Consider the following 10,516-nt stretch of genomic DNA (forward strand, 5'->3'; position numbering starts at 1 on the left):
CAGTACTGCACTGATCCTCAATAAAACCAAGGATGATTTGACCGTTTTGTTGTAGTTTTACCATATTTACTCTCTACGGCATTATTACTACTACGACTATCACCATCACGGATACACCAAGTGTATCGTGTGTTTACATGTGTGTGTCTGTGTACCTATGTGCTTTTTCGTTCGTCTGTGTGTGTGTGTGTGTGTGTGTGTGTGTGTGTGAGTAAGTGTGTGTGTGTGTGTGTGTGTGTGAGTTAGTGTGTGTGTGTGTGTGTGTGTGTGTGTACATCAGTGTGTGTGAGTGTTCAGTGCTCAGAGCTTGTCTTCTCGAAGGAGAAGCTGGGCAGAGTCAACAGCTTGGGGTTGGGCCCCCCTCCCTCCTGGCCCAGCCCCTCCCCTGCCCCGAGGTCAAAGGAGTCCTTGGAGTCACTGGAGGGAGCCCGTCTCCTCAGACAGGAGGTACCCCGGCTGGTTAAGGGAGGGGGCATCCCTAGCCCCCCCAAACCCCCCAGGGCAGGGTGGAGGCTGGGCTGGGACTCCAGTCCATCAGGGGGGTCTACGGAGATACACGGGGGGCTCATTTTCTTCTTGCGTCGGGGAGAGGGCAGGGTCTGTGTTGTGGTCTGGGACTGGATCTGGAGGCTGTCTGCTCGGGAGACAAACCCAGAGGACGTGGACGTGGTGCTGTGCTGGGGGCTGGACTCTACGGACGAACACACCTCCACTGAGTGGCGCCGAGGATCGTCCAACCAGGACAGGGGGCGTGGCCGGGGTGCTAAAATGCTCCGCCCCTGGGTGTCAGCGCTGTGGAACCTCTTCAGCTGCCTCAGGCATGGCCCGCTCTCCTCACCACAACCAACCTCATAACCTTGGTAACTGCCATCGAGACCTCCGACCTCTGACCCCAGTCCGACCCCGATGACATCCTCACTCCCCGCCAGCCCCGCCCGGTTGATGAGCGACACTTCCTGGTCGGCCGAGGCCTCTTCCTGTCTCCAGGGGCGAGCGGAGGGGAAGGGAGGAGGGGAAGAGGAGAAGGAGGAGGGGGAGTTGGGTGAGGAGGAGAGGTGGTGCTGGTCGTGGTTTGAGAAGGGGTGTTGGGTGTGAACACTACTGGGGCGCGACCGTTGAGGGGATGCCCCTGGGGTGGCAGGGACCAGCCGGAGAGAAGGCTGCTGGTGAAGATGGGAGGAGGAGGAGGAGGAGGAGGAGGAGGAGGAGGAGGAGGAAAGGGGGAGGGCTAGGGAAGCTACATTTAGGACCCTGTCCTCACCCTCCCCTCCGTCAGAACACAGGGCCTCCTGGGAATCATTAGATACTGCCACCTAGTGGAGGAAGGAGGGAGAAAGGGGGAGGAGGGAGGAGAGGGATTAGGAGGGATGATGCAGTGAGGTTGAAAGAAATGGAGAAAGGTGTAAGAGGAGCGGGAGAGAAGAACAGGGAGAGTGGTGAGGCATGGAGGGAGAGATTGAGACACAGGGGATGGGTGGTTAGGGGGACATGGGGGGGTGAGAGGGGGGAGACTGGTTAGTGTGAGGTGACTGGGTGAGGATGCCCAATAGGAGTGAAGGTCAGAGTCCACCATTAGTCCAGCATGCTCCCAATACCATCTCTGTCTCATTGTGATACAGAGGAAATGTTGAAATTGCAATAGAGTGCAACTAGTAAGTATATTGCTGTATGTTTATTGCACAAGGGAACAATTCCAGATTCAGATATGTGTCAAGAGTATCTGTTTCATAAAGAGTTTCAGTGACAGCATGTGATTTACAGTAGCAGCAGTATTAGAGCACAGTTTGTCTCAGCTAGGGCACTGGGTACAACCATGGTTTCCCAATGTCTAAGTGAGAGCCCAATGTGTATTCCCTGTTTAACAGAAGGAGTATTGGGAGATATGCCTAGTCTGGTGCACTGCATTCTGAGCCTCTCCCAATGCCCAATATCCTCAATACCCTCTGTCCTTGTAGCCCAATCAGCTAACTCCCCAATGACTAAAATGTATTGGAATTTTAGAGGGTGGTACTGTAGGGCAGTCCTTCAGCTTTTTCTCCTCAGAGAGGTCAGAGGGCAAAGGGCAGAGAGTACTGGGTCTGTGTGTAGCTTCAGGAGAGGAACGGTTAGTAGAACAAAATGACACACTACAAAAGTTACAAAAGTCTCATATAGCATCCTTTCCATATCTTCTGCAATTTGAGATGACATATCTGAAATATCTAGGTTGTTATGTGACAAAATATGGACGGAAATGAAAAGGTAGCTATTTGAGCGTTTTGGGACTGTCCACAGAATATTTATGACTGGTAGAATTGTGAGTCTTGACAGAAAGCACGGATGATGTGACAACAGCGACATCTAGTGGACTAAGATATTATAGCCAAGCCACATTGCCAATAACACAGCTACAGTAGCACTAACAAGTCCTCTTACATTTTTTATCAATACCTATTTGTGATTGTAGAACAATTCCTGTCATACAGGGCAACACATATATATTTTAAATATTATAATTTATTCTCAATAGTAACTATTTCATCAATATAATCATCTTCATACAATCACAATATTGCCCAAAAAGGACAACAAGTGCTCTAAAACAGTCATATAAAATATGTGGCCAAATATTATGGACAGAACTGACAGTTCTGATTTGAACCCTGAGTTATAACAATGTAACATGTAGTTACAATGGTGTGATATGTAGGCCAAAGCCTACAATTCATAGGCAAACTGACTACATTTTAGACTAAAATACATTCCATTAATCAACAGATGCGTGATAAAGATATCAGTAGGTAGTTCACATGACCTTATAGGGGTTCATAAACAATATAGTCCCCTATTTCTAAAGGAATTAACAGTCTAGCCATTCCAAAACTATGATCAACGCTACCTACGACAGTTGGCCAAGTGAGATGCATTGTGGCAGATGGTCAGCAGAAGATAGACAAACAAGGGAGCAAGAAGGGGAGGAGGAGAGGTCAGAGGAAAGGGGAGTGTGTGTGCGCGTTTGTGTGTGTGTGTGTGTGTGTGTGTGTTTGTTGGAGGCAGGGTGGATAGGATATAGGGATGTTCAGTATTTCTGAAATCAGTGGTAGCGGGTCAGGAGTTGCTATTTAACTGTTTCAGAAACAGGAGTATCTGTGTTTGATCAGTAGCTCTGGTTCTGGTGGTTGCTGAACTAGACTCTGTTAGTAACAGATACAGGAGAAGGAGGCAAGCGGATGGACAGAGAGACGGACAGAAGAGGGAGGAGGAATGGAGAAGTTAGAAACACATAAAACAGACAGGAAGAAGGGAGGCAGAGGGAGGAGAGAAGACAGCATTAAGAGCAGAGCTGAGAGGAAGGAAAGGAAAGTTTAGGAAAAACATCATATCAGCAGAAACATGAGGAGAAAAACACAATGATGAACAGTCATTTCTGATAGAAAACATTTGTTACCTCCGGTGTGTGTGTGTGGGGTGTGTGTGTTTGCCTGCCTGCATGTGTGTGTCTCACCTGTCTGCGGAGCGTGCGGCTGAGTGTGTGTGCGCGCCGTGGAGGGGGTAGTCGGGGTGTATTCTCTGAGTCTGAGAGGCTGTGAGGACTGATGGGTCTGAAGAAGTCTGTAGGAACAGCCAACTGCTGGGAGCTCTTCTCTGGTTGGGACCGCACCGAGGTACTGGAGCCTGTGGAAACACACACAACACAAATATAACTTGTTTTTCTCACACAAAACCACAAGGGATTATCAAAACAGTAGGTGTGGGTAAGGTTGGTTCCTGGTCCTACTGTTCTAGAAATTACTTGGTTTTCCTGACAGCATTCACTTTGATCAAGGGGAAAGGTTACTATGTGTGTGTGTATGTGTGTGTGTTTCTGTGTGTGTGTGTGTGTGTTTGTGTGTCTGTGTGTTTGTGTTTGTCTGTGTGTGTGTGTGTGTGTCTGTGTGGGTGTGTGTGTGAACAATGTCAGCGTGTAGAGGGAGTGTATGTACTGTACCTGACAGGGCCCTGTTGAGGGCCTCTATGTGCTGTGGCCCTGTAGCCTGTGTCAGTACTGGAGCTAAGCCAGGAGCCAAGCTGGCTCCTGGGGGTCCGAAGGGCTCCAGAGGCAGGAACATGTAGCTGTCATTGGGTAGAGAGTGGGTGCGGCCCACCATTGACTTCCGTACACTCAGCAGGTTGTCCTCCAACGGCTCCTCAGAATCAAGTAACTCCGTCTGGGGGACAGAGAAACAGTCAGCCTCTTTCTGGAGCTTCTTGGAGGTCTGACCACGGGTCTTTTGCAGAGACTTCACACACTCACTCACACACACTCATACTCTCTAACACACTCTCCACACATACACACATGAAAGAAGTAATTGTTGGCACACTGAGCGACAGACCAGACAGACGGCATCATTGCACTAGTGGCAGAGAGGAGACTGGCACAGACCTGTCTCTGGGCTCAGAGTTACTGAAACTAACTGCAACCATATTGTCTATGTCTTTATTGTAGCAAAACAAATGAATGAAGCACTTGTACGCTTGAGCTTTTTGCTGAGATCGCTTATCATTTATGCCACAGCTTTAGAGCAAGAACTTTATTCTATCTATGGGTTCTGAGAGCCAGAAAATACAAGCTAGGCCAGTGCCCTGCTATGTCCTTGGCTAGCAGACAACATAGCTAACCCACAGCTACTAACTACAGAGATCGGAGTGGTACTACATTCACTTGTCACATTGTTTATAACACAGAGGACAGCACAAAAGAGAGAGAGAGAGAGAGACAGAGAGCGAGAGAGAGAGAGAGAGAGAAAGAGAGAGAGAGAGAGGACACAACGCAAACAGGAAAAAAAAGATAAATAACAGAGATAAATAAATAAATAAATAGAGGAAGACAGAGAGAGACAGAGAAGGATAAAAGAGAGAAAGAACAAGAGAAAAAGAGATACGGACAGGCGAGCAGGCGCACTAGTCTACTGGACTGGACTGGAACGGACAGACACCAGGCTAGAAAGGTGGAATGAAAAAGAGAGAGAAAGAGAGAGAGCGAGGGAGAAGAGCGGATGGTTAAAAAATCCCCAGGGTCTTCCAAACTCATGAGTGTGTCCTGCTCACATCTCTCTGTATGTAACCTCCAGTTCTATGATTCATTTGAAATCATTAATGTATTTGTGTGATGCGTGTGCTGGGTTTGGAAAATCCCCCTGAGACAGCTATTACATTCATCACACACTTCGATACAACCTGATTGATTAATTCAACACCCTTTTGGTGAGTGACAAGGTAGTACGTCGCCACCACCCTCTGAGTCTGACATGCAATGGAGAGAGAACGACTCTCGAGCCAACGAGGGTAAATTGGTCGTCAATTATCCCAGATTGAGAGTTGTCGGGGAAACAATTAGCTACGTTGTGTGGAAGAAACTCAGAGAGCTGAGAGCAGTGATGTCCTCTCTGAGCCACCGTAAAGGACACTGTGAGGAGACTAATTAGAACCTAAGTAGTGTAGAGGGAGTAGCTTAACCTCGTGTACCTCTCTACCCTATCTCTGCCACTCAATTAGTGTTCAAGTTTACAAGTTGCTTGATTATCAAATTACAATAGTGTCATTACATGCATAATTCATTGGTTTCTTTAGACATCTCTATATAGTGTTTATATAGTGTTGCCTAATTGACATCCAGAAGGTAACCTCCAACCTATAGCCAGTACCCCAGAGAGAGTGAGCCTGGAGGGGGCAGCTGAGTTTGGAAGCTCCCTTGGGTAAGGCTAAGATACAAGAGACTGTAGAGGAAGAGGAGGTGATGGGATTAAGAGAGAGAGAGGAACTGTCAGTACGTTGGACTCCAGACTGGTTAGTAAGAGGGGGTTAATATCATCAGGGGCGGAGTCGTCGGTGAGTGCTAGGGACCAGGATTTGTCGGAGGCCAGAGAGAGAGCTTCCATCTCCGCTAGAGGGATCTAGATAGAGAACAGACAAGGCCCGGTGAGCAGAGAAAACACACACGCACACACACACAATCCGACTAATCACACAGACAGACAGTGACATGACACACATCCTACAATCTGATAACACGCATAGCACAGACGTGACAAGACATCAGACAGCATGTGCTGTAACAACACACAAGCACATACTGTAGATATAGCAAACAACCCTACATAACACCTAATACCTAAGATTGAAAACACACTCAACAACAGAAATATCAACAGATACATGGATAAATCACACACAAACCAACACACACACAGATATATAAAAAAATGGTCTATTAAATATGATATTGAAAGGTTAAACTTTTTATGAAGAGTAATTGACACAGGGTGAGCTGGGAACATAAGCAGACTTCATGTAATGCAACCTTAGTTTAGCTTGCATCATTTTACAACACTGAGCACCATCTTTGAAGCGTTCAAACTCTCAGAGCTTGCTCTGCTAAAGACTTACTGTTTCTAGCTTCCCTCCCTCACTCACCCCTAACCGGGAGAATTAATTGAGGAAATGCTTTCTGACAGGCAAAACGACTGGGCCAGCCATGCAGACACGGGCAGGGGTCCTAACTAGCAGAGACTGAGTGGGCGGCTGGAAGAGATTTCTGCTAACTTTTCAGAATCAGACAGAGAGGGAGAAGCAGGGAGGCTATTACTGCTGCGGCATTACGTTAGCCTCAATTCTTTTTAAAAGCTTTTAGCAGACACTGTTTAGCAATGCTAATGTGATTGGCTGAATCATTTTGTCCTGAATGGGGAAAAAGAGGCATTCAGATGCATAATTCAACAGTGATACATCGCTCATTGATCGGGAAATGATCACGTATGGTGTGTGTGTGTGTGTGTCCAGCCAGCTTGGCAGCGGAGTCCAATTATTATCATTAATTTGTGCTCAATCCCTGGATGGTTCGTTTTCAAAGCTCAAAGCCAAGTGTGTGTGTGTGTGTGTGTTAGTGTGTGTGCGGTAGGTATCCTACCATATCATTACCCTATACAGCCATGCTGAGAGAGTGATATTGGAGGGTGACCACATTTCTAATAATATTATTGGCCAAGGAACACACAGGGGATTAGGGGAACACACACAGTTAGAGGTGAGAGAGTTGAGTGTAGTAAAAGAAACAGGAGGGAAAAAAGGTTGAGTTAGAGTAGAGAGGAGGGTGTGTGCCATAGATTGAGGCTGAGAGAAGACTGCAGCATGGGTGTGTGACTGAGTGATTGGGTGAGGCGAGTTCATTGACCTTCTTGTCACTGCAGTGCTTGCTGGGTAGTGGGGGCAGGGCGTAGTAGTGACATATTGACCCTGACAGGTTGTCCATCAGACTCAACTCTCCCTCCATCGAACCCTGGATCACCAAGGAGACCGAGTCAAACATCGCTCTCCGCTACAGACAGACATAGAGAGACAGAGAGCGAGAGAGAGACAGAGACAGAGACAGAGAAAAGAGACAGACAGACAGACAGACAGACAGACAGACAGACAGACAGACAGACAGACAGACAGACAGACAGGAGGATACAGAAAGAGCGTAGAAGAGACATAAATGTAGACAGAAATAGAGAGAGGAAAAAGGGAGCAGGAGGGAGGAGGAGGGGAGTGAGGGAAGACGACAGGTTCAGGTGTGGTAGAACACATACAGAGAATAAAACGCAGGTGGTGTGTGCACATGCTTCAGGACACGCATCAGGTTTTTAACCTACGTCTGGTCTATACAGAGTCTATACTCCCGCTCATAGTCATGTTCCTAAATACTGAAAGTTCCTTCATCAAACCAGAAGGGGGCAGTCAAACACTACTAAAACTCCACTCTCAACCCCAGAGAGAGAGGAAACATTGGAGTTTAACCACACGTTTCTGCCAGCAAGGGATGACAGAGAGGAGAGAGAGATAACATCAGCGGAATGATACAACCCAACCTCTAGTCACTATAAAAAGGCCTGTTGGCTGGAAATAGCAGTCTAGTAAACAACATACGGCTGTGTCCTGTCTTTCCCATGGCATTACAGTGACCTATGATGGCTGGCACTAGTCTACTGGGACTGATACACATACACAACTTTATTACGGGAAAAAGGTTCAGTACACATCACTTCATTTTGTATCAGAAAGTAGACTGGTCCTCTTTGAAGTCTCGTAGATCGATGCATTGCGCTCTTTTTGTCTATAAAGCCCTCTTGAATAAACTTCCACCATACCTATCTCATTGTTGTGTGTATGTACTGACATGTATGTGTAACTGATAGATGCACACACACATACACTACATGTTAATGTTTTTAAATGTATGTACATTGTAAAGTTTTTGTATGTAATGTCTTTTTCGTTATGTGTCGGACCCCAGTAAGACTTGCTGTCGCCATTTGCGTCAGCAAATGGGGATCCTAATAAATCTGAAATCTAAAAATTGTTAACCTTAAGATGTATAAGTTACCAGACCTGGACTCAAAGGATGACTAACCCTGGAGATCCCTTCAATCTCCAACGAGTTAAGTAAATCTGCTTTCATTTATTTTGTGCAAATTGGACGCAAGAAGCCCAAACAGATATATTTGATTAAAACATAATAATTTCAAACCTTGCTTACATTTGTATATGATCACGTCTCTTTCTATTATGCATGAAAATACTTGGGAACAGATTTCCAAAATTAAAATCACTAGGAGCTGATTCCCTGGTGTGTTTAGTCTTTTATGTCCATACACAAATTATATATATATTTATATTACCAGTCAAAAGTTTGGACACACCTACTCATTCCAGAGTTTTTCTTTATTTTTACTATTTTCTACGTTGTAGAAGAATAGTGAAGACATCAAAACTATGAAATAACACATATGGAATCATGTACTAACCAAAAAAGTGTTAAACAACTCAAAATATATTTTATATTTGAGATTCTTCAAATAGCCACCCTTTGCCTTGATGACAGCTTTGCACACTCTTGGCATTCTCTCAACCAGCTTCACCTGGAATGCTTTTCCAACAGTCTTGAAGGAGTTCCCACATATGCTGAGCACTTGTTGGCTGCTTTTCCTTCACTCTGCGGTCCGACTCATCCCAAACCATCTCAATTGGGTTGAGGTCGGGGGATTGTGGAGGCCAGGTCATCTGATGCAGCACTCCATCACTCTACTTCTTGGTAAAATAGCCCTTGAACCGCCTGGAGGTGTGTTGGGTCATTGCCCCTGACTTTTGACAGGTACTATATATATATATATATTTATTTTTTTTGCTCAGAAAACTTTTTTCTGAAGAATGTGTTTGTTTCATTTGATTGATTGTGTTTTGCTTTTCGTGTTTTGTGTTTGCTTTTCATGTATTGTGTAATCGTTGTGTATATAGATATGTATATTACAATTGTTGTTGTTTATTGATGTGTTCATGCGGGGCTCATCTGCGAAAGAGACCGTGGTCTCAGCATGACTCCCTGTTTAAATAAAGGTTAAATAAGGTTAAAAACACACACTCATTTACAGTACAAGCAGACAAACACACATACAGTTGAAGTCGGAAGTTTACATACACTTAGGTTGGAGTCATTAAAACTTGTTTTTCAACCACTCCACAAATTTCTTGTTAACAAACTATAGTTTTGGCAAGTCGGTTAGGACATCTACTTTGTCCATGACACAAGTAATTTTTCCAACAATTGTTTACAGACAGATTATTTAACTTATAATTCACTGTATCACAATTCCAATGGGTCAGAAGTTTACATACACTAAGTTGACTGTGCCTTTAAACAGCTTGGAAAATTGGCTTTAGAAGCTTCTGATAGGCTAATTGACATCATTTGAGTCATTTGGAGGTGTACCTGTGGATGTATTTCAAGGCCTACCTTCAAACTCAGTGCCTATTTGCTTCACATCATGAGAAAATCAAAAGAAATCAGCCAAGACCTCAGAAAAAAGATTGTAGACCTCCACAAGTCTGGTTCATCCTTGGGTGCAATTTCCAAACGCCTGAAGGTACCACGTTCATCTGTACAAACAATAGTATGCAAGTATAAACACCATTGTACCACGCAGCCGTCATACCGCTCAGGATGGAGACCCGTTCTGTCTCCTAGAGATGAACGTACTTTGGTGCGAAAAGTGCAAATCAATCCCAGAACAACAGCAAAGGACCTTGTGAAGATGCTGGAGGAAACAGATACAAAAGTATCTATATCCACAGTAAAACGAGTCCTATATCAACATAACCTGAAAGGCCGCTCAGCAAGGAAGAAGTCACTGCTCCAAAACCGCCATAAAAAATCCAGACTATGGTTTGCAACTGCACATGGGGACAAAGATCGTACTTTTTGGAGAAATATCCTCTGGTCTGATGAAACAAAAATATAACTGTTTCGCCATAATGACCATCGTTATGTTTGGAGGAAAAAGGTGGCTCTTGCAAGCCGAAGAACACCATCCCAACCGTGAAGCACGGGGGGGACAGCATCATGCTGTGGGGGTGCTTTGCTGCAGGAGGGACTGGTGCACTTCACAAAATAGATGGCATCATGAGGAAGGAAAGTTATGTGGATATATTGAAGCAACATCTCAAGACATCAGTCAGGAAG

The 10,516-nt window shown here is 45.3% G+C and overlaps 1 protein-coding gene across 1 annotated transcript in view; it reads right to left on the reverse strand.

The window, feature by feature from the left end:
* Positions 1-222: 222 nt before the first annotated feature.
* Positions 223-10,516, reverse strand: part of cacna1g (calcium channel, voltage-dependent, T type, alpha 1G subunit) — a 158,381-nt gene continuing 148,087 nt past the window's right edge. Inside the window, exons 33-37 of the mRNA XM_041858665.2 lie at positions 7,193-7,336; positions 5,793-5,915; positions 3,968-4,187; positions 3,485-3,654; positions 223-1,313 (exon numbers count right to left, since the gene is read on the reverse strand). Of these exons, the coding sequence (XP_041714599.2) occupies positions 294-1,313; positions 3,485-3,654; positions 3,968-4,187; positions 5,793-5,915; positions 7,193-7,336 (1,677 nt within the window). The 3' untranslated portion in view covers positions 223-293. The remainder of the gene's footprint in view (positions 1,314-3,484; positions 3,655-3,967; positions 4,188-5,792; positions 5,916-7,192; positions 7,337-10,516) is intronic.

This window comes from Coregonus clupeaformis, chromosome 31 (genome assembly GCF_020615455.1).
Source record: "Coregonus clupeaformis isolate EN_2021a chromosome 31, ASM2061545v1, whole genome shotgun sequence".
Taxonomy (NCBI): Eukaryota; Metazoa; Chordata; class Actinopteri; order Salmoniformes; family Salmonidae; genus Coregonus; species Coregonus clupeaformis.